This window comes from Xyrauchen texanus, chromosome 22 (assembly GCF_025860055.1).
Source record: "Xyrauchen texanus isolate HMW12.3.18 chromosome 22, RBS_HiC_50CHRs, whole genome shotgun sequence".
NCBI classification, from domain to species: domain Eukaryota; kingdom Metazoa; phylum Chordata; class Actinopteri; order Cypriniformes; family Catostomidae; genus Xyrauchen; species Xyrauchen texanus.
Window position 1 is genome coordinate 17,274,526 of NC_068297.1, and position 20,080 is coordinate 17,294,605.

The window sequence follows — 20,080 nt, forward strand, 5'->3', positions numbered from 1 at the left end:
TAGATGTCATGAACACATGCATATCATGCAAGATCACATCCATTTACCGGTTACACGTGTGCAAATCTCTTGGCTCGCACGTGGATTTCCTTCATTCTCATACAAAAATAGATGCACGCTTTCAACTATACACTGCTTTATGAAATCTCCCTGCTGTCACTCAAAGAGTGTGTGTAAGCATGCTCAAAACATGTTCTGTGCACATGCAAATCTATTAAAAGCCATATACTGTAGCTCTGCCTCTCACTTGCTGCTTAAGACTTCGAAAACACCTGCCTTATACCAACATCTAAACCTAACCGCTAATGTCCAAAAACTAAAAACACTACTACTAATCAAGCCTTTAGTCCTGAAGCTTTAACCATGAATTGGTTTTGCTGGCTGAAATGTATGTTTTGTACGCTGTATTGGCTCCTGAAAATGTGTTTATATAAACACTTGAAAACTAGCATGCAGGCCTCTTTTTTTTCAAGAGCTTCCAATTACCGGTATATATTCTTAAAATCCCCAATCATCCAGTGCAAGTGTAATTTGCTCATATTTTTGCCCTTATGGCACATTTCTGTACTAACAGGCAAGCCATCATGGATTCAAAGGTCTGAATAAAAGGTGTCTCACTTGGCATTTGGATCCCCTTTGTCAATGCAGAACTGCCTTGTGGTTCACAACGCTTAGATCTATTTTAGAATGCTAGAACTACACCATGCTTTAAATGGCCTTTATGCTCATATGCTAAGACTATAACTGCACTGATGGCTGATCGGCTGCTGACAGGTTCAGAAAATGGGCTGAGATGGGTCATACCACAGCAGCCCTGGAGTAGACATGGATTAACATAATTCTCTAAAACCATAATCACAGAGGTCACAAGAAAAGCCCCAATCAAGACGTTAAACATGATTGATCACAGTGCAGAGCTCTCCACCCTCCACAATTACACTGGATGTGTCTTATATGGAATAGAGAGAGCCAACATGCTAAGGATGATAAGACGTTTCTGGGATTTTAAACCTCACAAAATTTGTCATTTGTACAGCAAATCCTAGATTAAAAGTAGATATGTTCAAAGTTGGTATTAGGCCGGCAGAAACGCAGTGACATTTAAAGGGGAATGTGTAAATGATCTTATCACAGACAAGATCTTTTACTGGAGATAGTCTCAGTTCTGCTCCTATCACATCAATCATGACGGTGCAGGGATGCAGGCAATTCAGATTAGAAACTGCTGTCTGAAGCTGTGATCTCTGTTCTGTTAAGCATATCAGACTCTGTAAGCAAAGAAAACTGATCTTTTCCTAAAGATTTGTTTTAATTTTTTTTATTGTTTTCCAGACTATCCACACACCGTTGAACACAGGCCTGTGAAGTAAAATGTATCCACAACTGTCAGTCAGCTAATCCAAGGGACACACTGTATGATCCACAAACAAAGTCATCATTGTGTCCTTGAACAACACACTTAAAACAAGGTTTTATCAGCCTGATCTCATTAACAATCAAACATTTCAACAATATTAAAACATGTAACAAGCAGATTAATCTACAGTAGCAATCATTTTTGTTTCAATATATTAATTTATAAATATTTTACAGCCGCTAATCCCACAACTACTATTAAACCTAACCGTAATCATTTATTTAGCATATAAAACATGTAACAGGCAGATATATTTAATCACAATAATTTATTCAGAAAAATTGCAAAATTCTGTTAAAAAGTATTCTAAAGGGTCATGCGCTGCATCCAGGGTGCTCCCTGATGGCATACAATAGCTTTGTGTGTGGTGAGGAGTAGAATTCAAATTATTAATTGCTGTAAATCTTCTCCTGATGCACTCCATAATGGCACTATCATTTCTCATTCAAACATATACGTTGCAGAATACGGCATTTCGCAAATGGATACAAATCACTTGAGAGCCAATGAGCATTCGACATCACTGCCTTAAAACAGCTGGTCGTAATGCTTGAGGAGGCAATTTTCTATTTTTGAAAATGAAACCAACACATGTTGACGGTTGCAGCGGGTGTGATGACGCTGCAGTGGATGGAGATGGAGATTGTAGAATAAAAGGCTTGAATTTGGGTCTGTTCTTCACAGGAAGCAGTCTGAAGATTTGGATTATAGCTAACAAATGTGGATTCATTTTATTATTGTTTTATGGTGCTTTCTGTGTTATTTTTTTTTATTATTTTTTTTTGCATATTCTGAAAAGTTGTTTTCTACAGAGTTTAAGCATTTTAAAATGTAATCTTGGTTAAAATGACATAATCATTTAAAAATGTATAGGGCAGCCGAAATCACACATAAGTGAATGTAACCATACACATTTCATATTAAAATGTCAACTGCATTAAATAAATGTTATGGTATTTATCTAATCTCATTGATTATAAATTAAATGTAACTAACTGATTAAATCTATGCAAGGGCATATAATTAATTATCCCCACCCACCCCCCTGCCACCCAATAATGAAAACAAGCAGTTGCACCCCCTCTTCTCATGTGATCACATTGGTTTTAAGCATTGAAAATGCAGATAAGTAAGTAACATTGAACATTGCAAAATAAATGTTGTAGCAATGAATGAATGGTGCCGTACTATGCCATTATATGCTCCAGGAATATAATTTGTTATAATCTGTTATAATATTTCAGATCATAAAACTCACCTCTGATTGTTTGGAGTATATCCTATAAATCCAAAGTAACCAGTAACAGAGACAGAAAAGCCAATTTTTAGGTTGGATTCAATGCACAGTGCTAAAAGAAGTGTGGGGGATAGAATTGCCTTTTTAAAAAAATAAGAGGGACATAAACGGCAGTCCCCTGCAGCTGATAAGCCCTTGCTTGCTAAATGCTATATAAACTGACTCTTTAATTTCAATATGGTATGTAAACATATTCAGTTTTTTTTTTGTTTTTTTCGGTAGAAAAAACCTCTACGTTCATGAAGAATTCTTAAAGAGTAGAAAAAGTGAGTTTAAAAAGTTTTTTTCTTTTTTCTTCTTCTCAGTTTAGTTGCTATTTATGTACAACCCCAATTCCAAAATAGTATGAAAAACAGTATGAAAAACATGAATAAAAAGAAAAAGAAGTGATCTGTGAATTATATTCAGCCTTTTTTATATTGAAAGCACTACAACTACACATTATATGATGTTTTACCTTGTGATTTTCATTATTTTTTTGATTACATTTTTTTTATGTACAGTATTTTCAAATCAGTTGATTGCAACACGCTCCAAAAAAGTTGAGACGGGCAATTTAAGACTATTAACAATTTGACTAGTTGAAATAACAAGGCAATGTCAAGTAAGAGATGTTAAACAGGTGAGGCACTCGTGTCATAGTATATAAGGAGCCTCCAAAAACAGCCTAGTCCTTCAAGAGGAAGGGTCATTCAAGATTTGTCAATTTGCCAAGAGATGCTTCAGTAAATAATCCAGCACTTTGAGAACAATGTTCCCCAAAGACAAATTGAAAAGATTTTGGACAATTCACCCTTTATAGTATACAATATAGTTGAAAGATTCAAGGAATCTGGTCAAATCTCATGTGTAAAGGGCAAGACGAAAACCATCTGTAACGGATATCATGAACATGGGCTTGGGATAAATTTAGTAAATCTTTGTTAGTCAACACCACTCCCCGCTGCATCCACAGATGCAAGTTAAGACTTTACTATGCAAAGCAGAAGCCCTACATCAACACTGTCCAGGACCGCTGCCTACTTTTCTGGGACCGGTCTCATCTTACATGGAAAGTAGAACAGTAGAAACGTGTTTTTTTTGTCTGTAGAGTTAAAAACAAAAACAAAGCCATCATATTATGGGCCAAAGAAGAAAAGGGCCATCCAAGCTGTTATTAGCGTCAGGTCCAAAAGCCAGTGTCTGTATGAGCCAGGGGTGTGTCAGTGCCCATGATATGGGTAATTCACACTTCTGTGTGAACACCATGAATGCAGACAGATATGCACAAATTTTGGAGCAACAGATACTGCCATACAGCACCATCTTGTCCAAGGACTTCAAACCACATACTGCCCGGATTACAAGTGCATGGCTGTTTAAGCATAGAGTGTGGGTGCTAGATTGGCCTGCCTGAAGTCCTCACCTGTCTCCAGTTGAGAATGTGTGGCACAATATGAAGCACACTATATAGCACAAAGACCTTGTGCAATTGTGCAGCTAAAGATGAACGTAATGGATGAGTGGGGAAAAAAATTCCACTTTCTAAACTTAACAAACTTGTGTCTTCAGTGTCCAAATGCTTCATATGTATTATTAGAACAAATGGTGATGTTTCAGAGTGGAAAACACTCGAGTGGAAAACACATTTTGGAGCGAGTTGTATTCATATGAATTGAAATTGGCTGTTTATTTAACGTGTTAATTCAGTGCGATTAATTTTACAAAAAATAATGCGTTAAAAAAAATGAACGCAATTAATCACACTTCCCCCAGACCATAATAAGGAAGAGTCCTGAGAAATGCAAGCTTGTAGTACCACCTGTTTACTCCAGGGGGCAGTAAGTGCAATTTCAGCTGTATGAGCAAAGCACAGTTTATACAGTGAAGAAAATACTTCAGTAGGCAGCACAACACAAACATGCGTTACGTTCTTGCATTCAAAACACTTGAAGGAGCGCAAATGTGAACTAAGTGATCTCAAGATGTGTTTAAAGATTGAGTATTAAACTATATTTAACTTGACACATTGACCTAAACATTTTATGTTTATGATGCAACGCACCCGAGACACTACTCAAGCATGTGTGACGCAGGGTGTGACTGGATTGAGATGGTGCAAAATTTGAAGTTACCCATAAATATTTAATCACGAATAAAATCAAAGAAATTTCCATCAAACCTATTTCAAACTTATTTATAAGTACTACCTCACTAATTATTTTCTTGTAGAGAGATTTAATTGTGATGTCGATATATTCTGTACATTTGGTGGTCTGCAGGCGGAAACATTTTTTCATTTATTTTGGAGTTGTCCCTACTCGACTTGTTTTTGGTCTGATTTCTGCAAGATTGTTAGAGATCATATTATTCCCAGCTTTCAACTTTGTTTTGAAAATGTTTTATTCGTTTTTTTTTTTTTTTAGCTATGACATGTCTCTTCATAAGGAATATTATTTGATTAATGTTCTGCTTTTGTTGGCAAAGTTTAGTATTCATAAATGTAAGTATGGTGGTTATAAACCATTTGTTTTAATTTCAGCAATACCTAAGAACAATTTCCAATTTTAGTAACAAGAAAGCTGTAAAGTGTATTGAAATATGTAAACAATTTGATATTTTTATTAAACAGTTTATTTATTTATTTTCCTTTTTGTTGTTGTTTGTTTTAATATAACTCTTGGCTCTAGATGTAAAAGTTTTGTAAGCATTAATAAAAAATACAAATAAAAACATGCCCTCTTATTAAATCTCCAACTGATTGAAAAATTCACTTGCGAAATGGATTGCTGTTGATTGACTTATGTTCAATAATATGGTAGTAAACAATACAGTGTATTCTAAAGCCGCTTTTTGTATTGTCTTATCAATGATGAACTCTTCTGCCACAAAAATGTAATGCATTTTAATTATCTGAATATTATTTATTTATATATATATTTATATATATAACATTTTTTAATATTTAAAGATAACTATGTATAATTATATATTGATATACATATGTATAATCATTATATATTTAATTATTGTTATATGAGGGGCTTTCTCAGCAAATATTTGTATATGCGATTAATTAATCGGGACACCGTGTAATTAATTTGATAAAAATTTTTTATCGATTGACAGCCCTAATATATATATATATATGAAATTCACAGGATAAAACATCATATAATGTTTAGTTGTAGTGCTTTAAATATAGCAAAGGGTGAATATAATTTCCAAATCACTTATTTTTGTTTTTATTAATATTTTGGGTTGTATATATTTTCCATATGTATAGATTATTGGGCAGTTTATTGTAGCATGGTTGTACTCTTAATTCTCTTGATTAAAGCCAAGGTTCATTCTTGCAGCTAACCTGACAAACCTTATCACTAATTATGTCTGTTTGAATAGCATCACAGAAACATCTCATTATAGTCAATGTCATGCTGTTATTTTTAGCCATACAAATAAACAGCCAGAAGGGATTGCAGTTCAAATGTGAAAGGCCTACATTTGAAGTAAAAAAAATTGTTAAGCTCTTCACAAGTGCGAACAGAGACATGAAGGACACACTATTTGTTGTTGTTTAGCTTATTTATTGGTATTTTTGCTGCTAAATTCCTAATTAGGCCTTCATAGTTTCACCAGTAACTCTTTTAAATTAAAGCTTAGTTGCTATCATCAGTCAACTTCAGTGCCATCTTGGATCATTACTAACTTTGGTGTGGGAGTGTCAGTTTCTTGGCAGCTGCTTTATCCCCATGGTTTTTGTTTTTTTCTGTGTGTTTGTGTGTGTGTGTGTGTGTGTGTGTGTGTGTGTGATGCCAACCCCCTAAAGTGAGTCTATAAAAGATTTTAATGTTGAGGACTTTTTGTGTTATGCAGTTTATAAACAACAGTAAGCTAACCCACAGGCCTGTGAATGTTTGTTTTGTGAGTAAGGTCCTAGTTTAATTGATGATTGGGTTTGTCTGAGCAGTCTCAGGGTTTTGAGTGTCCCTTTTTAGTACACTGCTGAGTAAAGTGTCCTCTTGGTTTATTCACTGATGTATAACTGTATTAAATACTTTAATAATCTTCAAACTGAGGCACCCTATTTGCTCTTTTTCTTGTGCACAAGAATCTATAATCTGTTCTTTCTGAAAATAACGTAATTTGTTGGAAACATTTAGTTTTATAAACAAAACAAAATAAATGGTGTGTTTTTGAAGTAATAGGAGACACCGGGGATGGTTGTCACAAAGGCTAAGGCCATAAACAGTGCGAAGTTTTAGATGAACAATTCATCATGCGAGCTACCTACCATTAATCGCTGGTGCTTGGTTGGTCTCGGCTTGCATCATGTGAGAGGAATTTTGAGCAGAGCGACTTGCGAGCAGCTTATTCGCTCCCCATAATTTTTAAATATGTTGGAAAAATGTGGCCACTGTCGGCTTTTGAATTTCTGAAGTGAGTGCGATTGAACAAGCTGATTTGGCGATCGACCTGAAGTTGACCAATCAGGAGAAGGTGAATTAATTTTCTTACTTACTTTTTTCTCTAAACATTTCCCCGAAAATATCCACAGCCAGGTCAAATGGAATATCAGCATTAAATACACCTCTGAGTACATTATAAACATCTTCCCAAAATGTTGTTAGCTTTGGGCAGGACCAGAAGATGTGAGTGTGGTTGCCAACTTGGGCTCCACACTCCCTCCAACATCTACCAGAAAACCTTTCTCCCATCTTTGTCATAATCTGTGGGGTGCAGAAATATCTTGTACTCATTTTCCATTTAAATTCTCTCCATGTGTTTGAGTTAGTCACCCTATGAGCCTCAAAACATATATCTGCCCAATCCTCCTGAGTAATCTCCTTCTGCATTTCTACCTCCCATCTTTTCTTATATGCAAAGGAATTGCTTGAGTGTAGTGTCTGTATTCACCATTTCTATATTCATCAGTAAATTCTGTATTTCATTTGAATTAACAATCCCCTCCCAATCTTTATGTTTTGTAAGGAATTCTCTTATTTTGGTAGTTTAAATTCAATTTGCAGTTGTTTGAATGACTTAAAATGGGCTTAACTAATGAGTTGATATACAAAATTTAGTCCATGATATGCTCATTTTTTTAAAACCTATTATAATTCTAGGCCTTTGCCAACAGCTTGCACAATTTATGAAAACTAAGTGTTCATGAATCTTTTACACATTTTGAGATAATGGGGATGTTTAAACTGTGCTATTCCCATATTATTCACGACCACATCACTGAAATTAATTTGACAAAGTCCATCCTGTTCTCTGCTTTTCAAACAAATACTTCGCCATACCTAGAGGTTGCCTCTCCTTGAAATATGAAACTTTAAAAAGTTGGACTGCATTTGCAATAATTATCCAACAATGTTTAAAAAGTCAGTAAAAGATGGAGAGTTTTATTTAACGCAGTTACTGGCCATGTCTGTTTTCTTTTTTTTTTTATTCCTAAATCGCAAGATATTTCTGCAACAAGGAATTAAAATCTCCTCCTCTAGCTAGATGTTTTATAATAATAAATAGAACAAAAACTCGCGATTGCTTTGGAATTCTCCAGGTCATAAAATCATGTACCACTGCATCTGTACTATTATCAGATAGACTGACTCATAATGTGCTGGGGTTCACAAATTAACAATCTGGCAGAGACATGAGGGAAGAGGGCACAATATATAGGCAGGAAGGAACAGGAGGAGAAGGTGAAACTTATTAACATAAAAAGGACTAAACGAGGGATTGTGAAAAGGGAACGAGGAGGAGGAGTTGGGGAAGCACATGGCAAGACAAATACAAAGCCATGTGCTAACATACAACACACAAGGCTGACAGAAGAGTGCATGGTAGGAGAACCAAACTGAAGCCATGCATTCAAAAAGACAAGAAATGGAGCACGAGTGTCTGGATCTCGACTCAGAACAGAAACCGAACTAGGCTGAAGGGTCAGGACCCAGACACCATGCTCCAAACACAGAACATGGGTGTCAGGATCCTGTCACAGCCAGGGGCGTCGGACTGGGGGGGTAAAGGGTACCGAGTACCCAGGGCCCGAGGCAGGGGGGGCCCCTTAGAAGTCAGTTTTCTATACATACATATTTGGTACGGGGGCCCAGCAAGATGGTTTGTACCCAGGGCCCAAAATTTGGTGCTACGCCCCTGGTCACAGCTATAAACATGACTGACAAAGTGACAGGATCCTGACAGTGACAGGTAAAATTTTTGTTATGGCTCCTGAATAAAATCAAAAAGCAAACAAAATCAAACCCCACTAGCATATATTAAAACAAGGGTCCACTATATAAAGAAGTGTTATATTTACCAAGGTTTAATTAAATGTGCTCTTAGGACAAAGGTATTTTTCATGAGTCGGTTGGGTCGTGCTGTCATGTTTTCAAAAAAGCAGGTTGTCATCATACATGTAAACAATTTATTAGTTACAATATATTTTTTATATACGTAGTGCCCTAGCTAAGATATAACATGACCTGAGAAGAATAAAGGACATTTAATCTACTTTGTGATGAATTGTATACATGTCAAACTTGTAGTGATGTAGTTTTCAATGACTGACCAAATTTAGACATGTAAACACCAAAGTGAAAGTTCTCGCACAATTTACACACCCTCATGTTGTTCCCGCTTGACTTCTGTGAAACACAAAGATATTAGACAGTGTATTAGTCTCAGTCCCCATTAACTTTCATTGCATCACTTTTATACGATGAGATTGATTGGTGACTAAGACTGACATTCTTCCTAACATTGTCTTTTGTGTTTCCAGATAAAAGGATGTCAAATGGGTTTTGAACAACAAGAGGGTAAAGCAAATTATGACAGAATTATCATATTGAGCTGCAATTGTTAATGCTGAAGTCTCATGTCAGAACATTGGGGTAATAAAGGCACGTGTGTTATAATTTTCTGCTTTTGAACAAGAGGTGCTGAAATATTCTTAACTGGCTTCTTGGGATTAGACCACATTTGAAGTGAGACAGAGAGTAAGAGAAACAGAGAAAGAGAAGGAGAGACTAAGAGAGAGATATTTATCTTGTTTTAAAGTCAGAGTTTGTCTCTGGGCAGTTCATGTCAGAGGCAGTTAAATGAGCAACAGACTCTCCCGTTCTGTGTAGATTCTGAAATGCTGTCATTTGGGACCAATCAACAGCGCCGTCAACCAAGTCTTCCGTCTAAGTCTTTCCACAGCTTTCCGAGAAGAGTGCTCCCCTGGCCTCCATGAGCAACACCCACACCCCGGCTCTCTACAGCAGGATAGAGGGTTGAGACACAAACAGAAACAGGACCCACAGATGAAATTATTTCACCATCTCCTAGCAACTATCTACATGTTTTTTAGAGGATGAAATGATGAGGTTTCAAAACTCCTCAAACTCTCTGCCAAACAAATTAAAAGCATCTTTTGAAAGGTTGTGTACGATGACCTTTAAAGCAAAGATCCTGCGATCCATTATTCTTGATGCACTTCTAAAGGTGCATTTAGAAAATGATAAACTTCTGTATGATTATTATCTGAACTAATGTATGAGTATTATATAATGCTAAATATAGGTCTGCCCTGGCCTTTGTTCAGTTGACATTAGAAGTTTTATATCCTCTAATGTTCGACTATAGTAATTATGATCTTATTCTTCAGATATATTCTGGATATATCATGATACAGCTCTATTTGTTTCCCCAAACTTTAAGATGGAGAGGCCTTTTACACGAGTGCCCTTGGTGCACGAGCAGAAGGATTTTTTGCAGTTATTTTAATTCTAATAGTGTTTTTATGGTATAAAGAGTATCAGATTACACTGAAGACCTTCAAGAAATTTTAGGATGACACCTGCCTCTTCAGGTTGTATAAGCAAGTCACCACTGCACTGAACACAACCAGGTCAGCAAAACCTAATCTCGAACACATAAGTCACAGTATAGTTAGTATACTGCTAACTACCAGCATGTCATGTGTACAGTCAGTCGGAGTGATAAAATGGTTACAAATACTAACAAATATCCACTCAGATACTCAAAAACCACAATGCAGTCCCATAAAATAGAGATTTGTGTGTGTGTGTGTGTGTGTGTGTGTGTGTGTGTGTCCTCACTTTCAACTCTCCCTGGCTCAGTTTCCCCTGTGCTGGACCCTGCCTCTGCTTACTGATTGTACAGCTGAGAAGAACATGAGAAGAACATCAGTAATAAATATGACTAAGAATAATACATTTTCTAATTCAATCTGTGCTTCAGTCAGGTTATTATCTAGTATGTGGAACTATTGGCATTTTATCCTATATGTAAATATGTAATATTGTGCTGTGTTTTTCTATTTTGTGTGTGTGTGTCCTTAATAAAGCTTTGATTGATTGATTGATATGCCTAATATGATTGCCTACCCAGCCTTGCACACTGCCCCTCTACCTGTCTGTTTCCTGGTTTCTGCTGCTCCTCCGCCTCCTCCTCCTCTCTCCTCCTCCTCCTCTCTTCTCCTGCTCCTCCTCTTCTCTCTTCCTACATTGGAATTCTACCAAGCCATGTAATAAATGCCTATATTTAAATGCAAATATAAACAATTTCAGTGTATAGTAAATCACTAATATATCCCTAATCGTGCACCTGTCCTGTCCATGCTGCTGGGTCCTTCCTCATCTGGACCTCCGGCTGCCACAGCACTCTTTCCACTACGGAAGATGTCTGTTAATTTGGCGCATTTAGCTGCCTCTTGTGCCAAAATTTTTTTCTTTTTAATTCTTATTTTTTCGGCCCCACCCATTTCTTTCTCTTCTTTCCTTCTTTTTGCCATTTTTACCTTTCGTATCTGTTGCATTCACACAAACCCGCCAAACATGACCAAAAGTAAACTCCTTTGATCGGTGCCTAGTTTGAGCCAATCGGATGTCAGGAAAAACAAGGATCAGTCCAAGTTGGGAGGGGCCGCTCGTATCCCCCCTCAGATTGAAAGTGTTGGTCTGGCCCGGTCTGAATCACACACACACAGCGTTCTGCTGCAGCTGAGAGGCCGGTTAGGCCGGTCGCGTATCATTGAAAAAAAAAAAAACTCTTTGACCACCGGCCGGTCTTCGGCCTGAAATGGACCGGCCGTTCGGGATTGTTCCCGGTATTCCCGATGGCCAATCCGCCCCTGCCTCAGTCATATAAATTTGGCTGTATTGTGTTACCGCTTTGGTTCCCTTTGACCCATTCTTTCCATTTTAAATAAAAGAACAGATAAAAGTTAAACTGTTTTTTATAGCTCCATTGATTCTCTTCACACCTCCTGCACTTGTATTTTTGTCCCGGTGAGATGTCAGCTTGTATTTGTTTGGTAATATGCCTTTAGATATATAATTACACTATTTAAGCAAATCCAATTTGTTCCTCAAAAGACTTCTCTTAGCTCCTCGGGAGACTTTAATTTTATCTTTAGTGTGTAGCTACAGATGTGATAATTGAATTACAATGGTATGCTGAAACTAATCTGTGTGAGAGTTTTGCACAATTAAACTGTTGCTTCCAGTGTGTGTGTGTTTGTATGTTGGAAATATGACTGGGTTACTCTTAGGTTACTTGAAAGTCTCAGTCATAAGAAAAGGAGTTTGGTATGATTTTTCTAATTTGACTTTATTTAGCTTATACATATATTATTTAGTTTATTTAGGTTATTTGTTGAGGTTAACTAACATGTTATTAAGAGTTTATTACCATCTTATAACAAAATCACATTTTGGTCTGAAGGGATCAGAAAAAAAATACGGAGAAACTTGCCGCCAATAATTTTAAATTAAGTCAGAATGTTGAAATATTCAGTTCATCCTGTTGTATTTCCTGGAGTTCACCCATCAGCTTACTGCATTTTGATGTGACATTTACCATTCGTGGAATTCTTTGCTGATAGCACCCAGGCTAAAACTGTAGTTTCGTCTTCACTGCACTTTGTTAATGTTGCAAGTGAGTATTAGTCCCGCTATTTAACTGTCAAATACATTTCTGGCCCTTCTACAGAAATGACAGCAACTGGAAATGATTGTGTGCCAATGATGGGTTTTCAGTAGTAGAGAATCCTCAATGCTCACCGAATGTCTACTGAAGCACTTGTAATGTCACTAAATCCAGAGGTAATCAATCAGCTCTAGGTAAAATTGATTAGCTGCTGAAGAATTCCTCACTTTTGTCTCAATTGTCCCATACACTACAGTTATGATCACTGGAACAAAAGAAACTTGCTCAATATCGGCAAAAATGTCAAGGGTCTGCCGTTTTGGAGTGTGTCTGTCAAATGTACAGTAGTAAGGTTGTCATCGGTATAGACTATGCTTGCTTTCTATGCACAAAATCATCATATATGCTTGATTACAGTTGAAATAATGCAAGCTACATTTCTGAATGCCGAAAGCATTTATACTGTATGGTGTCAATTTAATTCACTCTTGTTAATCCAGCCAAAGCATAAGCAAAAAGTGCAAACTTATTTGAAATATAAATGAATCATAGTAATATACAACAATATGATTCAAGCACTGAATCCAGACATCACTACCTTCACCTCACAGAAATTTGCTTCACAGTGTTTTTTGACTCTCATTTGAATATATTTGAGCATTTCTCAAACTTTTAACGCTCTCACCACTTGCTCTGCTGATAATCCAACAACTCACACATAAGTCTGATGCTCAGCTCAAAAATCCCAATGCAATCTGTACTATCAAATTTTAAAAGTGAACCCTAAATCGTTAACGCTTTTTTCATTTCCTCAGTGCGAATTGGCTCAGAAGCACAGATTCACACAGCTCTGACTAAAAAATGAAAGAGAGTGCGTGTATGCCCAAGTTTGTTAAAATTAAATCATACAAATGTATAATAATAATATACATATATTTTTCAATAATTAGAAACCCGAACCCGATGCCATCCTGAAGTTTTACATGAAAAACTGACCTGAACCTGGCCCAAAACCTGACAGTAAGTTCTTTTCCACCATCAGGCTGAACGGTTCTGAGCACAGTGTGTAACGTTCCAGTAGCATTTCACTTGAACACAGTTTGGTACGATATGATTACAAACTGGACCAGGAGCTCAACACGGTTACCTATTCAGAGTAAGTGTATGATCAAAGGGACTGAAGAACTGCAACTGGTTTTTAAATTATGTCACACTCCAATGACTCATGGCTTAACATGATAAATTACAAAGATATACTGATATACATCTCTCCCCATCTCCATCTCTCTGACTCTCTTTAATTTAATAACATAGGCACACACGTTTTTAATTTCCCAAAGTCAAGATCATGATCTGTATACCTGATGTGTAATTTAACACGTGATTTATATTGATAGGATCTCATGCCCTCGCTTCCCTGTCTGAGATCGTGTCTATCATTGCTTTTGGTTTGGATTTATTCAGACAGCCACACAGCCCATTATCCATGTTGTCAGTGCGATATTATTATATAAGGAATCTCTTCTTAAGGCAAAATCTGACCGTTACACTAATCTAATCAATCTACAGCATATTGTAACACTTTTCTGACCTTTTTAAATTATAAAATCTCTAGCATTCACCAGCAATTGAATGACATGAGTAATATAGCTTGTAGTTCATTTTACCCAATTTCTCATGAACCTCCCCAAATTACTCTTATGAGTTTTTATCTCCTGACAGATATCGAAATATCCAATTTTATTTGTTATCCTAAATCATCTACTTCTCAGCTAGATCCTCTCCCCACATATTTGGTTAAAGCTTGTTTACCTTCCCTGCTCCCCATTATAACAAAAATCATTCACTCATCTCTTATTTCCGGGTGTGTCCCATCATCTTTTAAAACTGCTGTGATCAGTCCTATACTGAAGAAAACTGGTTCAGACCCACAAATACTTAAAATTACTGACCTATCTCCAATTTACCATTTCTTTCAACATTTTTAGAAAGGATAGTTGCTTCTCAGGTCCACACACATCTACTAACTAATAACCTTTATGAACAGTTCCAGTCAGGTTTCCACTCTCAAACTGCTCTGGTCAAAATCACTAATGATCTGTTAATCTCAGCTGATGCAGGGCTTCTGTCTGTACTCATTCTTCTTGATTTAAGCGCAGCCTTTGACACTATCTCACACAACATAATTTTAGAGAGATTAGCATTCATTGGTATTAGCGGCACTTCTCTTGCTTGGTTTAAATCTTATCTCTCTGGTCGCACTCAGTTCGTTAAATTGAAACATTTTCGTTCACAGCGCTCTCCAGTTACTACTGGTGTTCCACAGGGATCTGTCTTGGGCCCTTTATTATTTATAATATATCTTCTACCTCTTGGCTAGATTTTTAGGAAATTTGGAATCCATTTTCACTGCTATGCGGATGACACCCAGCTCTATCTGTCCACCAAACCAAATTCTTTTCTCCCACCATCTTCCCTTAATAACTTTTTACTTGAAATACAATCATGGTTTTCTTGTAACTCTCTCAAACTTAATAGTAATAAAACTGAGGTTCTTCTTGTAGACTAAGTCTAATCTTGCCAAATCAAAAGTTTTGCTCTGACCATTGACAATTCCACTGTACTTCCCTGTTTGAAAGTTGAGTCTGGATATCATTCTGGATAGCACACTTTCTTTTGAAGCACATGTAAATAATATTACCTGATCTGCTTATGTCCACTTGCACAACATAAATTGTCTTCGCCCCTCCCTTTCAATTCACAGCACTGCCACTCTCGTACATGCTCTGGTCATGTACCGCTTGGATTATTGTAATTCCCTTCTATGGTGTGTAGGATCACGACCCGGTCCCGCCCTCCGCCCTGCCACACACAGCAAAACTGAACTGGCATCAAGAATGATCAAACACCATGTTATTTTTGTGAGCTTATGTGCACTTGATACACACTTTCTGTGCACCACAGTCTGTTGCAAGCCACAAACTCTTTCCATGACAACTGACCATCAAAACACTACCTTCAAAAGAGATAACTTGCTGCATTTCGACCTTTAGTATGTTCTAGAACAGCTTGACCAATAAGACCATCTAAGAATGTGAGCACCTGCAAACAAATGTAATGCAAGTGGAGCTAAAACACACTAATTGAAACCCTTTCAGCATTATTGCCAATCTTCTTAGTATGTCAATATTGTGTTTTGCTTTTAAATTGTTATTATTATTCTCATTAATCCAAAGCCTGCAGGCCATCTTCATGCACATTAGCTTGTGAACACATGCAATGAGAAATCATTGAAAACAAAACACACTGTTTCTTTCAGTGTTTTTTTAACTAATTTGAATAAACTAGAGGTCTGCAACCCAAACCATGCCTGATAAGAGAAGTCAAAAGCCACTTGTCTACCATCAGGCCAAACAGGTCTCATTGTGGAACTGTGCCATGCCGTTCTGTTTCGTACTGATCCAGGCTCATTGACATGCGTATGGTTTCTGTTATCACTGTGGTGCTGTGAAATCAGGAATAAAAGTGGACTGACTGGGCAAGTGACCAATCGTGAGTCGCCATGTCACTACAGGTGTTCCACCAGAACTGTTGTCTGTCCTGATTACGGTCAGGGACTGAACCTGTAATGTTACAGCTAAACAGTTCAAACCTATATACTGTAGTGTTACAGAAATACAGTTGATATAAAGTTGGATTGTTAATGGAATAGTTCTCGCAAATTCAAAAATTCTGTTAAAATGTTTTCATCCTCATGACCTACCAAACTTGTATGACTTTCTTTCCAGCATGGAACACAAAAGCAGAATGCCAAAGCTGCTTTTTCATACAATTAAAATTAATGGTTACCACAACTTTTCCTGGACCCCATACAATGAAAGTGTATTGGGACCAGAAAAAGCCATGGTAATCATTAAAATGTTGCTTCGACCTTCTGTAAAATATCTCTTTATGTGTTCCATAGAAGAAGAAAAAAAGTAGTACAGGTTTGGAACAACATGAACATGAAGAATTGTCAGTTTTGGTAAACTTTGACACACCTGAGTTGGAAAACAGCAACTATCTGTCCGTCAGCAACCTCTCAAGATGATTTGATTTAAAACTCTGCCCTGTTGTCAGCAAAGAAAAAACCCCTGAAATCTGCACCTGCACTAAACATTTTCTGCTCATATTAATGATCGTTATCAGACAATAACATTTTGCTTCCTTAATGTTGACAAGTGCTTGGAAGTGTTATATTTATTCTCACTATAAGTATTCACACTACATTCATAAGTATTGGATACAGAAACAAAAAAGCTAAATAAATACAGAAATAAACCTTACAAAGTTGTTTCTCTTTACATTTTGACTGTATTCATGTCATTCTATGAAGGTACAGTGGGGTTCAAAACTAAGTTCAAATTGAAAATCCAGGATTTAAATTCTAAATGTCACATGGACATGAACATATTTATTTATTTATCATTTTTATTTTGACAAACTTAGAACAGAAACTTTTTGATGCAAAACTAATAAGAAATATTTAAGATTATCTTCTAGGCCACTAATCAAATAAGCATATTTTTGACATTTACCATGTTAATTCCTTTGTATAAAAGAAAGGTCAGATTTTCTTGCCTTTATTGAAGCACACAGGATGCTTTTTGAAACATTCTCAAATCATGCTGGTATAACATGGATCATGGAGTCTAAACAGCGCAAGTGAATGTAGTCATTGGAGCAAAAGGAGGACATAACTAATAATAAAACATTCTGAAATTTATGTAAATAAAATGTATTCCACTTTTTACTCAAATTGTTGTGCTGATAATATAATTTATGCTGAAAAAAGCTGATAAATACAATAGAAAAAATCTAAATATGAGTAATTTTGCAATCTTTTGGTTCCCTCTGTAATTCCATTTTAAATCTTAAACACAAGACTATACAATGGTTACAGTTAAGTTGCATTTATTTATGATTTCTTTATTTCTGTTATTAGACCTTGGGCCCTCATTCTCATCTCTTATATGACCTTCTTAGAGAGGACATTTCTTGTGTCCTTTCAAAAGGAGGATGTTAGAAACATGAGGCCTTGACAGACGATTAAGCCATCAAAACGTCTAGGTTATGGACGTAACCTCCATTCCCTGATGGAGGGAACGAGATGTTGTGTCGAAGAAGTGACACTAGGGGTCTCTCTTGAGCGCCGAATATGCCTCTGATCTATGAAAAAAGGCCAATGGGAATTAGGCAGACAGTATTTGCATACCCCGCCCTGGACATACGGGTATAAAAGCGAGCAAATACGTCGAGTTCATTCAGGAACGAGCCAGTCGTTTCTGTTGAAAGCAAGCCGCGACCGCAACGTTGCCATGGTCATGTTCTCGCAGTGAGAACATGAACCATCCACAAACGCAACCCAGACACGAGACAACATCTGTGGTTGTCTGAAGCGGAGAGCACTCTAAAACATCAAGGAACTACGCAGGGGCGGAAGGGCATCTTTATAAAGACGCGCCCTGAAAAGGACGTTCAACGCCAGCTGAGTATTTGCTCTTTTAGAGGTAATAACTCTTTCCGAGAAAATCACTCTGTCGAAGCGCCGTGCAGAGGAGGAGAAAGCCGCTGTACTGCGCCGTCAAATCCAACAGGCTAGCGTCAGAGGAAAACAGGAACAGGTGTGTGACTCGCAGCTGACTGCAACACGACCATCGGCTTTGAAGAAGATTTCTGAATGAACTCGACGTATTTGCCCGCTTTTATACCCGTATGTCCAGGGCAGGGTATGCAAATACAGTCTGCCTAATTCCCATTGGCCTTTTTTCATAGATCAGAGGCATATTCGGCACTCAAGAGAGACCGCTAGTGTCACTTCTTCGACACAACGTCGAAGTGAGTGACAGATGGGGAAAGCCTCTTTATCAGACTGAACACAAAGTGACATGACAGCCATGATGGGAAAATAAACTGCTTTTAATGGTGTTCAGCTGTCCAGGTTACTATTATTCCTCTGTGTCCAGTCTCTGATGCTTGGAGTGTTAAACAGCTAGTTCTGTGAATGAAATAATGATGGACCAATTACGTTTGAATTTCACTGAAGTTCCTTAAAAAGTATTCTCTCTGGAAAATCTTCTTGAGACAGAGATTAGCCTTAAAATGTTCGATTAAGGCTTATTTTATATAAATGTATCTTTTAAACATTTTAAATGAATAATTCACCCAAAAATTATTTCATCATTTGCTAACTTTCCTGTCATTGCAACCTTGTTCTATTTTATTTTTTACTTTCCAAACATAAAATTAGATGTTTGGAAGAATGTCCAAGTTGTTCTTTTACATAAAATGAAAGTGAATAGGTTTTAACAATGGCAAGTTCCAAAATGACAATAAAACACCATGGAAGTATTAGAAAAGTAATCCATGTAATTGTGTGCTACATTCCAATCTTCTGAAGCCTTACGATAACCTAACTTTGCTCTCTTATCCAACCAGTCTTTTTCTCTTCTTTTTACATTCTCTGTCTTTTAGATGTGCGTGGGCTACGTGGGTTTCTGGACCAGGCATCTCGGATGGGTTTGGACGTGTCTCTCCAGCAGGTTGACCGGAACGTGACAAAGGTCTTCTCCACCTTATTTAGCACCATGAGGATGGAGGAGCTGAACCGTTACCGGGACACGCTCAGACGGGCCATCCTGCTGCTCAGTCCCCGCACTGCACAGGTCTTCATCCACCAGGTAGGGGTCACCATGACAACAGCTCAGAAGCGATACAATCTGGAGATGCTGCTGTACAACAATTTTTAAAAGAAATGACACCATTTTATAAATCAATCACACCTGCTCTGGTGTTTTGGTGAGCTTCAATGTGTGTTGATATGTTGGTGTGTTTCCAAATTAGATTTATGTACTTTTAAAGACAACATTGCTGAAATACTGTATATCCCCAGAAGTGAGGTATATCTGAAAAAGCCTCCTTTAAGGGATGTCCTCAAAAGTGAAAAAGACCCATTAAGCAAAAAACATTGATTCTACGTATAATGACTCATGTCTTTATTTATCTTCTAGAAATGCTAGAATTTCTATGTTTGATTATATAGCTTAATTAATTAACTTACTCCGAGAACAATAGAAGTCAATGTAAAGTCCCTTTTTAGATAGGTAGCTATCTTATTATATATAAGTGTTTGTGTGGTCTATTGAGTCTATGACAGTAACAAGCTATAACGTTGTTTATTGTTTATTAATAAAAAGTTACTTTTGACTGAAGCTTTTGCTGGAGGCACATAGACTATGGTGCCAAATGTGCTGGAAAATACCTAAAGTGGCTGATCCTGTACAATCCACTGTGTTAAACTGTAATCTCTGCGGAATGATCTGAACATGATTGAAGGAGATAATCGTGTTGAAATTAGCCGCTTAACTCAATTGCTTTTTGTGTGCTTTTTCCATCCAAATACACCA

The 20,080-nt window shown here is 37.0% G+C and overlaps 1 protein-coding gene across 1 annotated transcript in view; it reads left to right on the top strand.

Moving 5' to 3' along the window:
• The window catches only part of LOC127662097 (glutamate receptor ionotropic, delta-1-like), a 419,478-nt gene that overhangs the window by 263,168 nt on the left and 136,230 nt on the right, over nt 1–20,080 (top strand). Inside the window, exon 4 of the mRNA XM_052153073.1 lies at nt 19,149–19,354. Within this exon, the coding sequence (XP_052009033.1) occupies nt 19,149–19,354 (206 nt within the window). The remainder of the gene's footprint in view (nt 1–19,148; nt 19,355–20,080) is intronic.